Raw genomic sequence first — 16617 nt, 5'->3', positions numbered from 1 at the left:
GAGGCCCTGCATTCAAAACCATTGACAGAGGCTGAAAATCGAAATAGTGCTGAGCTCTGTGAAAGGCTGGTACACCATCTACTGAGGACACTTCTACAAAGCGATGCAAAAAGCTTGCTTCACAGCACTAGGTGCCACAGGCACTCCCTGGCTGATTGAAAGTGCCAGCCAGAGTACGCATCTTGTCCGGCATCTTCAGCAACATCACCCAACTCCAAGCACCATCAGGTCTGTTACCCCTCACTGAACATCTGTCATCTCCACGGATTTGTACCTCAGTTCAGGGTTGATTACTTTAAGCCAGCCACCTCTGAGCACTTGTACCTACTTGCAGTCCAGAATCAATCTCCAAACCGTGTGGAAATAACACTGGCAATTGAGTGAGTCATTTGGATCAAGGAGGAGGCTGCTCAGACTGAAACAATGGGGACAGCAGAATTTTCTTGTGCTTCAGGCAATGGTCTCAAGTAGTCTCGATACAGCAACTTTCATGCAGTAATCAAGTCACAGTATTTGTGAAGGAAAAATCTAGCTGCCTAAAAGGACAGAAATAAACCAAGCTGCATCTTGAAAGAACTTTCTGATGGTTAAAACTCAAAACTTTCTGTGTGCATTCTGAACAAATAAGGTTCTCTCCTTTTAGTTATGTTGTCAAACATCTCCAGGAGACTTCAAGCCAGATTACTCACCAATATGATTATTTTTTTCCATTAACTATTTTCAAACAATGTGCATTCCTAACAAAAGCATTTCCTAATATAGCATTCCCTGAGTCTTTTTTTTTTTTAAAAAATAAGTCCTTTCTCTTGTCATATTTCAGTGCTCGTAAGTACAAACAGTTTGGTGCATGTGAAGTCACTCTATTTCGACAAGTTCATTCCTGGGTTGTTTTTTTTTTAAACTAGCTGCCAAATGAGAGTTAGGATGTACCGACTTCTAAATTCTTCCCCTGGCTCAATATATGAGTCATGGGAAGTGAAAATCCCTCCTCTTACCAACCCTAGGGCAGGGATTTAAGGAATGAAACATCAACTAATCCCTTCCATGTTAACCAACACTGGCCCAACGCAATGCTTAGTGGGAGAAAAAAAAAATTGCCAGAAACTCTCCCCACAGAAGACTCTGTGCTGCTCACATGTATCTTGAAGGGAGTACAGGGAACAGCATAAAAACTTGATCCTGTATCCTGCTCTGAAAAGATTCTGTTTAATCTTTGTTGCAGAACGAGGTGACACCACCCTGCTCTCAGTCTCAAAAGGAAGAGTAGCTATAATACTGTGTGCTGTTAAACTTTCCCTTGCAAAGCCTAGGAATAGAAAAGAATAATCCACAAGAAAGCAACATCATGAGAAATAAGGTAAGTGTGACAATTAGCAATAGAATGGTGAAATGAATGGTTTTGAACTGAACACTGAAACGACATGTCACAAAACCAGACTGGGGAAAGGAAGTAAACTGGTTGTTCCCTTGAGCTACTGAATTACAGCGCTCACAGTGCTGTCAATAGTTACACTAATACCTGCAAGATCTTTGAAGAACTTGGTATTCCAGGTCCCTATCTGTTAAAAATATTATATTATGCTATGGTAATTCTTTATGAACTTATGATTTGAGTTATATCCCTGTCATACTGAATGCCAGACACTCTTTGATGTTACCAAGGATCACTGAAATTGCTTCTGCCTCCCTGAAGCCCTGTAGTGTCAGTACTAAACCCGCCTTGTGCAACTCCAGCTGAGATACCCCGTCACGCAGGCTATGGCAGACGATGAGCTGGAGAGATGGGACACTCCTTACGGCTTCTGAGGGTTGTGCTTTACAGACTCATCAGCACTTGAGTGAAAAAGGCCTCACTGTTACCTGTTACTTTAATTAATACTTAATTCAAGCCACTATAAAGCAAAATGCAAGTAACCATTAATTCACCTTATCTGAAAGAGACAGCACAAGTGTTTTACCAAAGACATAGATGAAAAAAAAACCCCAAAAAAATCTAAGATGAATCTGTTTATACTAAAGTTACATCAAAAAGGTTTCTATTTTCCTCACTCACTGATATGCCATTTCCTACCTGATAAAACTGTTGTCGAGGTTTTAGTTGCGTATATGCCTTCTCATCTTCAGCAGGTAACATATCCTTCACATTCATATACCTTCTGTAGCAACACACACATCAGAACAATGCAAAAACCAAACACACAAGGGGCTAATTGTATGAAACGCATTAGCAGCTCTTGCCTGAGATTGAACATGACCACGATTAACATGCTGGAGTTGCTCACCTCCAGTCTCCTCCTTTTATGCATGCTACGAAATCAACAAAAGGCAGCAGAATCATCAATAAATTATGATCTTTCTGCTTACGCTGCATAGGTCAAATTCTTCGTTAGTTTAATAAAAACCCTAAGCTTCCAGTATTGTTATGCCAAAAATAAACATCTCATTTTGTTGACATATAATTGATCATAGGCAAGAACCTGACTGACAGGAAAATACTGATAAAGAATAAAACCGCATCCGTTCACCTTTTCTTATGGAAGGAAAAAAAACAAACCCCACACCCTCTCATTAAAGCTTCCACAGTTCTCCTGATAAAGTTGAAGTTCCATTAAAATTTTCTCCGCTTATAAACTTTGTTAAAACAATACTTCTCAATTCACACCCACGCTCTAGTTTCATCATCTCATAGCTGTACTGGTGCAACTATAAACCCAAATGCAACTTCCAACATCTTTTTCAGTGGTCCAATTCACAGCTGCAAAGCACAACCAAGAGGTGAAGAATAGGCATCTGGAAGAAGGCATAAACCTTTAAAAGCAGCCATGCCACTGCAAAACAAATCAATACAAAATCCATAGGGACCTGCATAGCAATTCTTACTCTGTGAGCTATTGGAGAAAAACATTGCAGCAGACGCTAGGCAAACTAAATATATTCACTGTCCTTGCTTTTCCAAAAAAAGGAGGAAGCCCAAACAGTAACCCTCAGTTAGAGAGCAGCACCAAGGTCCTAATCCTAATCAGATCAGCACAAGATTTACCATGTATGCCAGTTCAGGAGTTAGCACCCCTCTCTAAACATCTGCCCCCACAAAAGCAAGTTGAAAGATGGGGGTGGAGGGGGAAGCTATGCCAACAGAAACTTTATTTCAAGCAGTGTTTTTGATTGCCATCTCTCTGCACAAAGGGATCACACTGATGACGTAATGAATCCTTCCTCAAAAAAAAAATCTAGGGTATACGCAACCACTGTGAGGTATAACTTTAAACATCCAGACAAAACTGGCTTGCTCTTTGTTATAAATACTGAGTCAGACTTCTTTGCTACTGAGTCTTCAAGTTGGGGTGTGGCTCAATAATCACTAAAAAATCTGAAAGAAAAATTTTGTTTCAAGAACAGTTCCTAAACCAGCTTCCCCACAATCCCAAGCTCTGTAAGACACAGAGACCTACAAGCAACTTTGCTAACACATTATGAAGTACCAACATATGCAGGCAGAAGGTCCTGTGGCAGGCCCAACTTGTCAAACGTAAGCCTCAGTGCTATGAATTAGTAGGAGAATTTGCATCATGGAGAAGCTCGTTCTATTCCTCCACGTTATTTTCAAATGTCTCAGTTCAGCATTTGGGATCACCTCTTTCCCTTCACTATTTACCCATGCCCTCAGCAAACAAAGATACTGCCTCCTGGTAAAAAGCCTTAATTGCAGTATGAACTGAAGTGCTATATTTTTAAACTTGTGCTTTAAGTAAGGCGGCTTGATTCCAGCTTTTAACTGCTGAAGAAAGAGACCAACTCATGTAGCTAAGAAGCGATCTGGACAAGAGGCAGAACGAAAACATGTCTCTCAGCATGCCACAAGCTGTATACAGGAATGATCAAAGACAGGCAACGTGCAACAGAAATGGTACAATAGCTTACTCTTTTCCTCTGCTTTGCATGTTCTGACAAGAAGTTTTGTGATACTCAGTGACTGGATTTAGAAACCCTTAAGAAAATCTGTATCCGTTCACATCAAGAAGAATACCAACACTAAAATAGCTAATTTGAACTCACAGACAGAATCTGTTATCATCTTGTAAAAATGTTCAGAAAGCTAGTCATTGAAAATGCCACCTTTCCACTGTGTCAACAGAGAGGTTATTTTCAGCTAGTGAAATATGTTTTTCCCTGAAATGTTGAAACATTTCCATTCTCATCAGAAAAGCAAGGTAATAAATGTAAGTGTTTTTAAAGACTTATGACATGGTCTAAAGAGAGCACTTAGTAAGCCGATATGTTAGGAGCAGGACTTGGTTTGCAAATAAGGGTCTGGTAACAATACTATTTCTTTCAACTGGAACAGTTTTAGCATTGCAAAACTGTTTATATCAGCATAGTTTATTTCCTACACAGAAATAACCATAAAATAACATTACAATACAGTAACTGCATGCCTATTATAATTCCAAAATAATAGCTAGTATTATGTTTAATAATGTAACAGTACATTTAAAACAGTACAGCATATGTTTGTAGATAACCCCTGGATACTTACAATGGAGCACATTAGGCAGATTCTGCAAGACATTCTAAGGAAGATATTCATCAGGGTATGCCAGAGACCTGCTTGATCAATTATCTTTAAAATTCATGATGGGACTGGGCCCAAGGGCAAAGACAACAAATATCAACTCCTTTATTCAACTACTTAGCTATAATATGAAGCACGAGCAAAACCAGAAAGTGTCCAAGAGCAAATCACTTTCATTCAACAAGACGGTGGCACCAGGGTGTTTGGTGAACAAAGCAGAAGTTTTGGCATGTATTTGTTCAATTGCTCAGCTGGCATTTAGGCTCTGGCAGAGTAAGTAGCCTGGTCTAAAATTTGTGTGAATACACTAGTAAGTTGAGTAACTTTAGTAGGAAACTCGGTTCCAAGTCACTGCAAAGTTAAACTGATCTCCTATTTCACACAAACGAAACTTCACTGGAGGAGGAATCAGCTGTTACTAACACTCAATAAAAATTAATTTAAGCCAAATCACACCAGGCTCTAAGCCCTAAGTTTAAGACTCTAAAATGGTACAAGCTTATCCAGCTAAATGGAGGAAGTTTTTAATTTCTGGACTCGTTTGAGTTCTGAAAACAAGGAGCAGACAAAACTGTCAGTGGGAAAAAGTATTATCAATCACATCTCAGTACACACAAGGTACGGTATATATCCGTGATACTAACAGGTCACCTGAGATGCTAAGAATGTCACTCAAAACAGAGCAAGTCAGTGGCAGAACCTGAAATTACAGAGTCTACAAATTTGATGACCCATACAGTACCACAAGAGCTATCTCAAGCCGCACTTTCTAACCCATCCAAAGCACCTGCCTGAAAGGCTGTCAATACACAGCTCCCGTTAATGATGGGCAAGACCGCGGTACTTCTCCTTACTGCCACAGACCCCTGAATGTATCACTGGCTCATAAAAACGACATGAATCAGTGAATAAGGAGAAAGGAAGTGAAAGTTCTACCAAGTTTTACTCTTGATCTTAAAAACTGCAGCAGATGCATCAAGCATGAGATAGAGTACCAGTACTTTCTGCCCTCTGCCAGATCCACGCAAGCAGACACACAAAATGCCTTCAGATGGTCGTCTAGAGCACCCAGGCCAGTAATGAAAATGTTCAGGGCAAAGGGAAATAAATGATCTTATGTTGTTTAAAATAGAACAGTGGACTGGATTCTCTCAGTTTAGCACTGACTGAGATTTACAACCATAGCAAGGGCTAACTGACAAGGTTACTGCTCAGCTGGTCACACTACACACACACACACATAAAAAAGCAACTTCAACTGCATTGATCAGGCTTTGGTGAACAGTCTTCAGATTCACAAACTCTTTTTCAATTCAAGCTGGGGAAAAGAGAATGTTTTTATACAATAAATTTGGAACATTAAAGAAGCAGATGAAGTTGACAACGTCATGCATAAAATGGCAACAATGATACCAGAGCTATGCCTGAAGAAAATAGTGCCTGTAAAAGTGTTCAGATGCTACCAATAATTTTGCATTAATTCAAACAATTCTTTGATGAATGGACATACTGCTAAATAAGCATGGGAAAAGTTGGCAATGTTGCGGTGCAATCAGACCATAAAGCTAGTTTATTGATCTTGTTATCATGTACTCCAGTTGCAAATAAACTGATGAATAGATGCTTTCCAACTTCAATTAAAAGAAGCACGAAAGACAGTCCCTAAAAAGTAGGAAAGAACCAGATCAATAGAACAGCAATGTTGCAACAAAAGATGCCTTGCTCTCCTGCAGAAGATCATGACCAATTTGCTCTTCTTGCCTAATAAAAACGCAATATGGGACTACACAAGTGCTCACAAATTAAGCTACCGATAAAAGCAGGTAGGAAAGCACAATGTCTGTAAGTAGAAACCATTGCCATGTTTACTCAAGATATCCATTTCAGTCCTCTCCTGGCTTTTAGATCATTACCACATGATGGCCTACATTATATAAAGACACATAAAAGCATACACTGCCTAAATATTTAGAGGAAGTCCTTAAATGATGTTTTGCATCACAAATAACATGCTTTCAGCAGCAAGTAGACAAGATGTCTTCCCAAATTGCAACAAGAACTACCTGCAAAACATTTCTGAAGTGATAGCAAGATAGTGAGAAAGAATGTCATACCATGTGTGCAAGATGATTCCTATAGTAAAATCTTTGTGTGTGTGTGTGCACGTGCACATATGCACATGTGAGAGAGCACAATACGAAAAAGAACGATAAGAGGGTATAAGGAAAAAGCAAACCCATTTAGATAAACCAGTACTTTCCTTAAAATAGCTTTACCTGAGACTCCAATTCTTCCAATTTACGCTTCCTGGCATGAAGAGCTTTACTTGGAAAAGCCCAGAAATAATTGGAAGTTCCAATTCTATCAGTGTCCACCATGCCATCGTCAACTAAACTTTGCAGAATCTCTTTCACTGACATTGATGCTAATAAAAGCAAAAATATAAAATTAGAACTGCATAGCATCTAAACTTTGGAGAATTAGGAATACAATAAGCCACCATCTACAATCATCTGTATGAATATTTTACTATAATGTCAGCTAGCTGGCCAATTTCCAGAGGACACCATGCCTGATGCTTCACTTGAAGGAATGAATCCCTTCAAAATCAGCAGTTTATACATAAAGGCTGCTATTCTATACAGTCTGCTACCAGATGCTTGTAAAACACCGCTCATGAGTATCATAAAACATACATGCATATTACAGTACAGTACCAGAACAAAGTCATGAGAGGGTACTTGAGAAGTTGTCTTGCAATCTTAATTCTAACATGGATTAACTTATAATTAGGAGTGTAATTATATTTCACTTTGTAATGCTTATCAAAGCATTTAAAAGCCATCTGTCTACAGACTCAGGAGGGGCAGATTTTACTTTTGATTATATTCAGTTCCAATACAGAAAGTCCTCTGCAGTCAGAAGGATCCAAACCATTTCTGAACATATTTGTTCAATTTCTAGAAAATGTGAGGTGTAATTCTCCATTTTAAGAATGATACCTGTTCAACAAAGAAAAATAGTTGTTATTATTATCCTCAAGTGTTGCAGATATAAACACTTTTGAGATAATTTATGGTTTTTAGTGTCTGAAAATTTGAAGTCTAAAGGGGATCCCAGATCAGGAACATTCAAACTTTTGGCAGCTATAGGCTGGATGCCAGTATGGGGGCACTTCCACAGGCTAGATGGTTTTCTTTTCAGAGTAAATGGGGCTTGGGTTGTGTGGCTAAAATGCCTCCAGGCATTTTAGGCAGGATGAATTTGGACTGTTTAGTTTCAAAGCTGTTAATGGTTTTAGAAACTCTACATTCCAGATTTTTAAATGTGAAATTACATTGCTTATATTTACTGTTTTGCATCCCCTTCCTGCAAATTACAATTAAACTTATGCATTGACAAATCAACCAAGACAGCACCACATCCCTTCAGAGGCCTCTGAGTGCCTCTGTTAGCTGCTGACATAACTGAAAAACACTGCTTTGCGATATTCACATCCGCCTGCAGTTCCTTCAACAAGTTAATTTACTCTTGCAGTGCCACAAAGACATGCTAGTCAAGGACAGCGGCACCTACACTAACATTACACTTCGCCTCCCTTTTGTCAATTGATACAGGAGGAAGCAGAATGACGAACATATAAAACAACTCCTCAGCATAAGGTAAATCCTCTTGGACCTAATCCTAAACCAATGGATCTCATCAGGAGGGCTTTCATTAAAAAGACAAACCCCTTCCATTTACAGCTGTCCAGCCATTTTTGGGGGGGAGAAGCTCTACAGAACATTGACTGTGTACATCTGGATTAGCATTTTAAGATATTTTTGACATTACAGAGAGACATTTAAATCCTCTGTTCATTACCTAAGCACACATAATGACTTCATAGACTGAAAGTCACTACAAGTCAGGCACCTCAGAGCCTAGGAAAACCCATCCCATGTTTTAGTGGTTAACTTGGAGTCAGCTGTAACGTTTGAATAATCTCCCATTTTGGCCCTAACAACTAACATAAGTGACAAACTTTAGCAAACCGAGGCAGGAGTATGCTGTTGATGTCACTTTTAATGTTACAGCCCTGCCATTGACCAGTCTCTATTTCTAGCTTTTTTTTCCCCATAATTACAATCACAAACCTAAAATTGTAGCCAGCAAAATTTACACCGTATGACCTGTCCCAAAAATGATGAAGAGAAATAACTTTTGTAAACACTTACTAATCCCTTTTTCTTTCGGAGCAATCTTCTCTATATCCTTCAACTGGAACACATCTTTCTGTGCAAAATATAAAAGACACTTTAGCTCCAAATGACAGCATCATCTAAGACAAAGTGGTTTTTTACACTAAATCAATGCCAAGAAAAGCGAGGAAATCCACTGCATGTTTATGTTTTGCTAGGGAAATAGGCTGCATATCCTTCAGTAGAACAATCTGATAATTAAAAAGAAAACCAACAAACTATTATTGTAATGAGCCCTGTTCTTTTCTTTTGTACTCTAAAGTCACTGTATTTTGCCTCAAGTTAGACTGTAAACCTCTTAGCACAGACAGAGACAAGGTTAGATTCTCAGCACCAGATGCACCACACTGCTCAAGTACTTAAACGTCACAGTAATTTTTTTAATAGGTGAAACGTCATGAATTACTTATGTCACCAATATAGTTGTAGCTTTGCTTTTGGATATCCAGGTGTCTTCTCCCCAGCAATGTCTTCCAGGTCTGCTCTCATCTTTTCTAATGCTCAGATTTCTTCTCCCTCCCATAAACTGCAGTGAGATACTTCCTAACCTCTTGCTATCCCTCTCATGGTAACAGACTCAAAATGAGATTAATTGGCTCCAAGCGTAGGGAGCACGCTGAGCATTGAACACCACCTCTGCACCTCCATGCCTTGGCTCCGCCAGGGGACCAGCTACCTGATCAGAAGGTACTTGAATCAAGCTCTGTCCCTGTAATTTATATATTGATGACACAGGGCATCAGTTCATCTACATCTACAATTAACCTCCTTTTAGGATCTGTTTTCCCACCATATGTATGTAAATGCAGGACAAATATAAGAAAGTTACTTACTGTTTCAAAGAAGATCTCCATCATGCGAACTCTCTTCTCCTCAAAGCTCAAACCTTTTTTCTTGGACTAGAACAGGAAAAAACAAAACCCAACACATTCAGCCATTTGAATAATTAACATCTGCTCAGAACTCAAATCTATTTACTTCTATTTGCCATCCTTTAAAATACCTTACCACTAACCCCAGGCTTTCAGATAAACTGCTTCTTCCCAAAGGATCATTACACCAAGCTAATCCACTTGCAATCTGTTAAAACGAGGGACTATCTTTTGGGTTTTTTTTGTTTGGAATTGTGTTTTATTGTGTGATACAGAGACTCTAATGTGAGATGTAGGCCATTTAGGATTTTTTAAGGAGACAAAGCACGTTTTAAGGTACCATACCTTTCTTCAAATTTACTACCCAAATTTAGAATTTCAAGGTCACATTTTAAAAATGTGTTTCCTTTATTTCTCTTCTCTGCTGTTGTGTGACCGAGCAGTAAATAACATGGATTGAAATAGAAACAAAAGGCAGAAACAACTACTCACAAACTGATACCAGTAACACAAAACTGAGAAATATCCTCCTCCGATCACTTTCAGACACACTATTTTGACATGCCCTTTGTAAAATCAGGATATAATAAAACTCCAATTCTCTGTGAAATATTTTAATAGCGTTTAGCACAGACCTTAACAACCCAAAAGCAGTGGCCATAAGGTGAATCGTGGGTGTTTCCCCTCACCCCACTCCCACCTTTGCAGGCTGTGAAACCCTGCACTGCTGCATGTGGCTACAGAAAACTGAAAGGGGGACAAAAAGCAAAATAGGATGTTGGCAGAAAAAGGTCTCCCTTTAAAAAAAAAAAAAAAAAAAGCAACATAAATATTGTTGCCCTTGACTCAGTGGAAGTGGGGAGTCTAATAACACGGTGCTTTGACATGGGTTTGTTTCCAAGCCCTGACAGAATGGAGTCGATACCGTTTTTTAACTCTTAACTGCTGCCTCCTTCTTAAATAAATCACACAGTAGGGCAGCATAACATTTAAAATGTGCATCGAGAACAAAACAGCCAGATTGATTTAGATTCTAAAAAATAAACTGAAAAACTAGCTTATGCAGCTACAATAGCACACAGACATGAACAGAAACAATTCAGTATTATATTTAACAAAAGCACTATTAATATTTTTTAAAGTCTCCTCCCTTCTGCTTTAGCCAGAGATGCCGTATGTCACATTGACATCACAGCTGTCTCTAATGATGTCAGTATATTGCAGGATTAGAACCTGGAGCAGCCAGGTACATGCAAGTAGGTGCACAAACAGAAAACAGACTGATCTTCAGCTTCTTCTATCACTTCAACTTCTTCTCCTATGCCGACAGGCTGAGAGAGTTGGGGTTATTCAGCCTGGAGAAGAGAAGGCTCCAGGGAGAACTTATAGCGGCCTTCCAGTACTTAAAGATTCTTTATCAGGGAGTATAGTGATAGGATGAGGGGCAACAGTTTTAAATTGAAAGAGGGTAGATTTAGATTAGATATCAGGAAGAAATTCTTTACCATGAGGGTGGCGAGACACTGGAACAGGTTGCCCAGAGAAGCTGTGGCTGCCCCATCCCTGGAAGTGTTCCAGGCCAGGCTGGATGGGGCTTTGAGCAGCCTGGTCTAGTGGGAGGTGTCCCTGCCCACGGCTGGGGGGGCTGGAACTAGATGATCTTTAAGGTACCTTCCAACCCAAACCATTCTGTGATTCTTTTTTCCTGCCTCCCAAACAGCCGTAACACCTTAGCAGCAAGAGAACAAAACCCATATGCACACAATGTGAAATTTAAGCAGCATTTCTGAAAACGTGCTCATCCCCCCTAGCTACATCCCTCAGGCACCAGGTTTCACACTACCGCTCCAAGAAACAGAGAAAAGTAACCAATCAATGTGCTTTGTAGATAAGTTTTATTAATTTTCACGTTGATTTCTCTCTCCTACCTCTTTGCCAGGTGTTCCACATCACGTATACAAAACACACCCGGCATATCGATTCTGCGGCGGGTCACGCTGCTGGAGGTAGCCACAGGTGGCCGATGCTGTTAATTGCACTTGGGCATAACAGCAACTCCTCCTGCTGGCACCCACCTCCCCACAACCGCGTCCGGAGCGCGGCCCGGCCACTTCACCCCCGGCTATCCCGTGCTTATTAATGGTGGCCCGTTCCCCCGCCTGCGGGTCTCAGCGGGCACTGAGATGTAGATACGGGGCCTGCTCTTCCAGGTGCCGGGTACGTTGACATCGCTCTCCAGGAAACCAGACAAGGAAATGGCCCCACGCTACGGGGGGGTTTATCGGGAGCCGCGCTGCCGGGAGGAGCGGGACCGGGACCGGGCAGCTCCCGCCGCTCTCCCTCAGCGGACGCGGGGAGGCGGGGGGCGAGGCGCGGGCGACCGTTACCCGCGGCAACGGCCGGCCCAGCCCGCTCGGCCCCCTCCCCGGCGGCGCCCGCCATGCCCGCCCCGCCCCGCGGCCCCACAGCCTCAATAACTGCCCGGCCCGGGCACCGCGTCCCGGATCACGTCGCCAACGAGAGCGGGAGGAGGGCGGCCGGCCCCGCCGCCACCGCCGCTTACCATGTCGGCTCCGGCGCGGGAGGAGCGGCCGGGTTTGATTTCGGCGCCACAGGGAGGGAAAAGGCCGCCGGGAGGCCGCCTGCGCAGCTCGCAGCGCCGCCTGCCGCCCGCCCCCCGGCAACAGCAGCCCCTCAGAACGGACGGACAGGCGGGCGGAGAGGGCGCCTCTCCCCGGCGGAGGCGGTCCAGCGGAGCGGCCCTGAGGAGCGGCGCTGGGCCCGGAGAAGCAAACCCGTTCGCATTGAGGCACAGAGTAAAACGAAGGAGGGGAAAAAAAAAAAAAAAAAAAAGCGTGAAACTATATTCAGGTTTTTTTTCTATATATACTTTATGCAATCAACCAAGAAATAGATCCTTGCGTTTTTATAAACCAGCCGTGCCCTGCCAGACAGCAGCTTATCACTTCTCGTTTTAGTTATAATACCGTGTTTCTGTGTTTATTTTTCAAAAATAAACCCCCCCCCCCATACCGTAGGTACTCAGACAGGTGACGCTAGGAAGCAAAACTCTGCTTTTGTCACCAGCTGCCCCTGGGTTACTGGTGGTGCAGGTTACAGAGATTGTTTAAAGATGTAGGGGCTGTGCCTAAGTTTCGCACTTGGCATTGCCCAGGCTTTAGAGAAAAATCTTCTCAAAGTTCTCATTTTGTCTTCACATACTCCTCACTACCTACCCATTTTATATTTTGTGTAGCAAGTGCAATTTTCTTGATGGGTTACTGTGATACCTTTGCTATATCCTTGCTGCCGTACTGAAATTTACTCACTTCCAAAATAAAAAGCTTAAAAAATATTTAAAATCCCTCCGCCATTGACTGTAATCGTCAGGGGGAATAAAGACTTGTTTCTGAATCCCTGTCAACATCCGTGGGTTTGGCGGTCTGCGGGATACGCGCTTGATGCCTCCCGGTAGCTGCCCCTCCAGGAGCAGGCGCTGGGCCTCTCTGCCAGTGCTGCCCTATTTTTTCCTCCAGGGCCCAGCAGCAAAGGTAAAACATGAACACATCCACGGTGCTCTAAAACGACAAGTATTGCACAAATAGCCCATGGCAGGAGCAGCAGGACCTAGAGAAATAAAACCCGCTCTGCCCATGGAGGCAAAGGACCTGGGCACATCTGGCGTTGCTTGAAACAGTTGTTCGTTGTGATGACTGCTCTAGCAACTTTAATTACTTACAGTTCATTTTAATTATTATTTGTGCTGTAAATTACTTTCCGTCAGCTACAGCAGTTCTGGGAAATTGCTTTGCGGTTTAGCAGCAGTGGGTTTGTATCTGCCATACTAATTCTGGAGTTTAAATTCAAGCAAATGAACACGCGCGAGCTGAACTGTTCAGGCAGTCCCCAGGAAGACCTTCCATGGCCTTTGCGAGGTGGCCCCTGTCCTGAAACCTGAGGTTCTCTTCCATGCAGACCTGGCCATGATCCAGTTCCTCATTGTGCACACCAGTATGTTACTAAATATGAAATTCAAGGTAGAAAGGATGTTATTAATATGAAGCTTAACATTCATACACAACACTTTAAAGCTTCTTGTTCTTTCATGCTTCCTTGTGTGTTACATTTTCAACTCGCAAAGCTGCCATGAAATCTGTTGGCACGCCTCCTCATCTCTTTGCGGGCTCATATTCTGCCCCCCTGCTTTCCCCTTCCTTTGGCCAGCCGATCATTTCCCCGCGCTGCCCGTGCGGTTATTTCCCTCCCGTCACCATGACCTTTTCTCCGCCAGGACCTGGGCCCCTTCCTGCTCCTTCACAGCCTGCGATAAAACTTTTTTTCACCACTGCCAAGCAAACGGTTGCTACGACATTTGCAAAGCCCCTCTTGCGGTGTGGGTTTTTTCCAAGCAACACGTGTGAGTGGCAGAGTGGGTGTCAGAGCTGCACATGCTGCTGGGAGAAGAGCAAGAGGAGAGGGAGGAAGGGGTGAGCTCTGAAGCGGGCTTGGGGCACGTATCTTGGGGCTTCTGGTCAGCACCTGTGAGGCAGCAAATGCTGCTGTCTCAGACTGGCAGCAAAGACCCAGGTCTCGCCCTCAGATGGATCCGGGACACGGCTGGGGCACACACCTGGAGCCACAGCTGGAAGGTGTTCCTGGTTTCAGCAGCTGAACGTGATCACAGCAGCCAAGCCAGCCCGGCACATCCGCCTCCAAAATGTTAGGTCACGCTATCAGGCCATGGTGAGGCAGGGGGCTCAGCAGGTTTTCTCTGCCCTGAGTGTGCTGGAAGCCCTGAAGCCCTTTCATGGCCAAATCTCTAGGCCCGATTTACTCTGTAATAAGAAGTTCCTTAAGAACTCCCAGATTTTTCAGCACCAGATCAAAACTAACTAGTTTGAAAGACCACTGGGTGGAACAGGTCCCAAACGGAGAGTACACGGGAGTACGTCATGCTTTCTCACATGAGGGTAGTTTTCTATTACTGGGTAAAGTGGAATGAACCACTCTTAAAATACATACAGGTCTGACATTTTTAATGGGCTTCAGAATTTCTAAATGTAGTATTTCACAAAACTGCTATTCATATACTATTAACATGAAACCAAGACAATGGATGGAAATACTAAGGAAGGGGAACTCATAACTGTGTCTTTCTATTAGAAGATTGTTCTCATTGCCCTGTGATTTTCTTAAACTTTAGCAGATTGGGCTGAAATTTTCTAGGCTAACTGCCTGACCGAGATTTTTAAGCACCAGCCAAAACAGTTTTTCACTGTTCCTGAGGTAGAGAAAATACATTGCTTTGTCAGCGTTGAAATATGATTAGATGAGATGAAATTTGTACCCTCTTTCATTTTGCTCTTACAAATCTGTAATTGAATTACATTCATAAATTTTGAAAGGACATGAAAGTGGCAATGGCAGGCAGGAAGGTTAGGAAGCATGAGAATGAAAATTGTCTTACTTTAATTTTGTTCCTTTCCTATATACGCACCATAGTGTAGTCTTTAATTACATGGTCTATTTTTTCAGCAAAAGGGAAGAATTCAAGTTGAACAGCACTTTATTTCCAGAAAATTAATAGCAAACCATCTGAGTCCTGTGGCTACCTCCCAGAACATCTGTATGACTGACAGCAGAAAGATGCTTCAGTAGAGCATAAGGGTGGAAGACAAGGAGAACACTAGGAGATGCTCACCCATGGGAGGTGACACCAACTCCTCTGAGGTCCAGGCAGGCTGCAGTGGGATGTGGCCGTGTAGCAGGACGCAGTACGATCCACAAGTACCCCACACAGGCCAGTCTCTGCAGCATCTGCTGCCTCATTTCATCCTTGGACGAGTGTTTGGACGGTAAGCAGACGTTCTCCCTACAAACATCTAACCCAGTGAGAAGTGCTAGCTGGCCCTCCTCCAAAACTTACTGCTTCGACAGCTTTGCTAGCAGAGCTGCTGAAGTAAGCACTTACCAGCTCCTTGAGTTGATCAGCTCAAGTACTAGATTTTTGGTAACTAGGCATTTCACTAAAAGAACAAGTAAGCATTCATATGCCTAGATCGGCCAATAGATCTGAGGGTCAGCAGCCTTAAACAGAGGTAGCAAGAGCAGCAAGTGGTGGGTACCTCTTCCACCAGCACAGCTGGGCCCAGGGAGCACATCTGTCCACTGCAGAGCAGCACAGCTGGATGTGAGAGAGAACTTCAGCCTAAGGAACATTTTTGAACATGCAACAAGATGTTAAGTGGTAAGCACTGTAGAGAGAGAGATCCTGGCTAATGATGGGTCCCCAAAATGCATGCACTTTTAGCTGTTTTGGCCTTGCTCTCCCTGACATTGTTTCTCATTGGTGAGACTGGGTTCTGTATTCCAGTTTACAGAACTTCTAAAAAGTCCTGCTGATGCATTTGGGTCAGTATTCAAATAAGTACCCCAGGAAGGCCAAAGAGGAAGTTGGCCATTTACTGCAGAATTTTCCTGGTAAAGGGCAGTGTTCCCCAGTCTCAATGTCCTGCCTGTCCATCTGATTTTGCTCAGTGGTGGAAAGCCTCTGCTGTAATAATCCAGGGGACAGAATAAATTTCTAGCTTTTTAGTGAGAAAAGATTGGGAATGCAACAAGAGTCTCACCTACTTAGCCTTGCAGCTTCAGGGTGGCCTGTGCTATTTCTTCTGTTCTTCTTCATCGTCTTTTTTGCATGGGAAGGAACAGGTCCTTTGCAACTCTGAATGTCAAACCAACACTACCCTGCTTCAAGCTGTGGGGCTTTCTTTAGCTGGCAGACAAAGAAAGCCTCTTGTAAGCGTCTGAACTGGGCAGATAGACAATATTCAGCACCAAGACTGTATTTTCTGGACACACATTCATCTAAAGACTGACAAAACAAAACTGTTCCATTACGTTGTCATAAGTTTGCCTTCAGGAGAAAAAA

General features: G+C 42.6%; 1 protein-coding gene across 1 annotated transcript in view; it reads right to left on the bottom strand.

Annotated features, from left to right (window-relative positions):
- MND1 (meiotic nuclear divisions 1) overlaps positions 1-12357 on the bottom strand; it is a 40561-nt gene extending 28204 nt beyond the window's left edge. The window contains exons 1-4 of the mRNA XM_063336470.1: positions 12250-12357; positions 9648-9713; positions 8791-8848; positions 6850-6998 (exon numbers count right to left, since the gene is read on the bottom strand). Coding sequence (XP_063192540.1) covers positions 6850-6998; positions 8791-8848; positions 9648-9713; positions 12250-12252 — 276 coding nt within the window. The 5' untranslated portion in view covers positions 12253-12357. The remainder of the gene's footprint in view (positions 1-6849; positions 6999-8790; positions 8849-9647; positions 9714-12249) is intronic.
- Between the last annotated feature and the right edge of the window lie 4260 nt (positions 12358-16617).

Source organism: Chroicocephalus ridibundus, chromosome 5 (assembly GCF_963924245.1).
Source record: "Chroicocephalus ridibundus chromosome 5, bChrRid1.1, whole genome shotgun sequence".
Lineage (NCBI taxonomy): Eukaryota > Metazoa > Chordata > Aves > Charadriiformes > Laridae > Chroicocephalus > Chroicocephalus ridibundus.
Note: the sequence above shows the minus strand (reverse complement) of the source record. Positions and strands in the feature narration are given on the sequence as shown.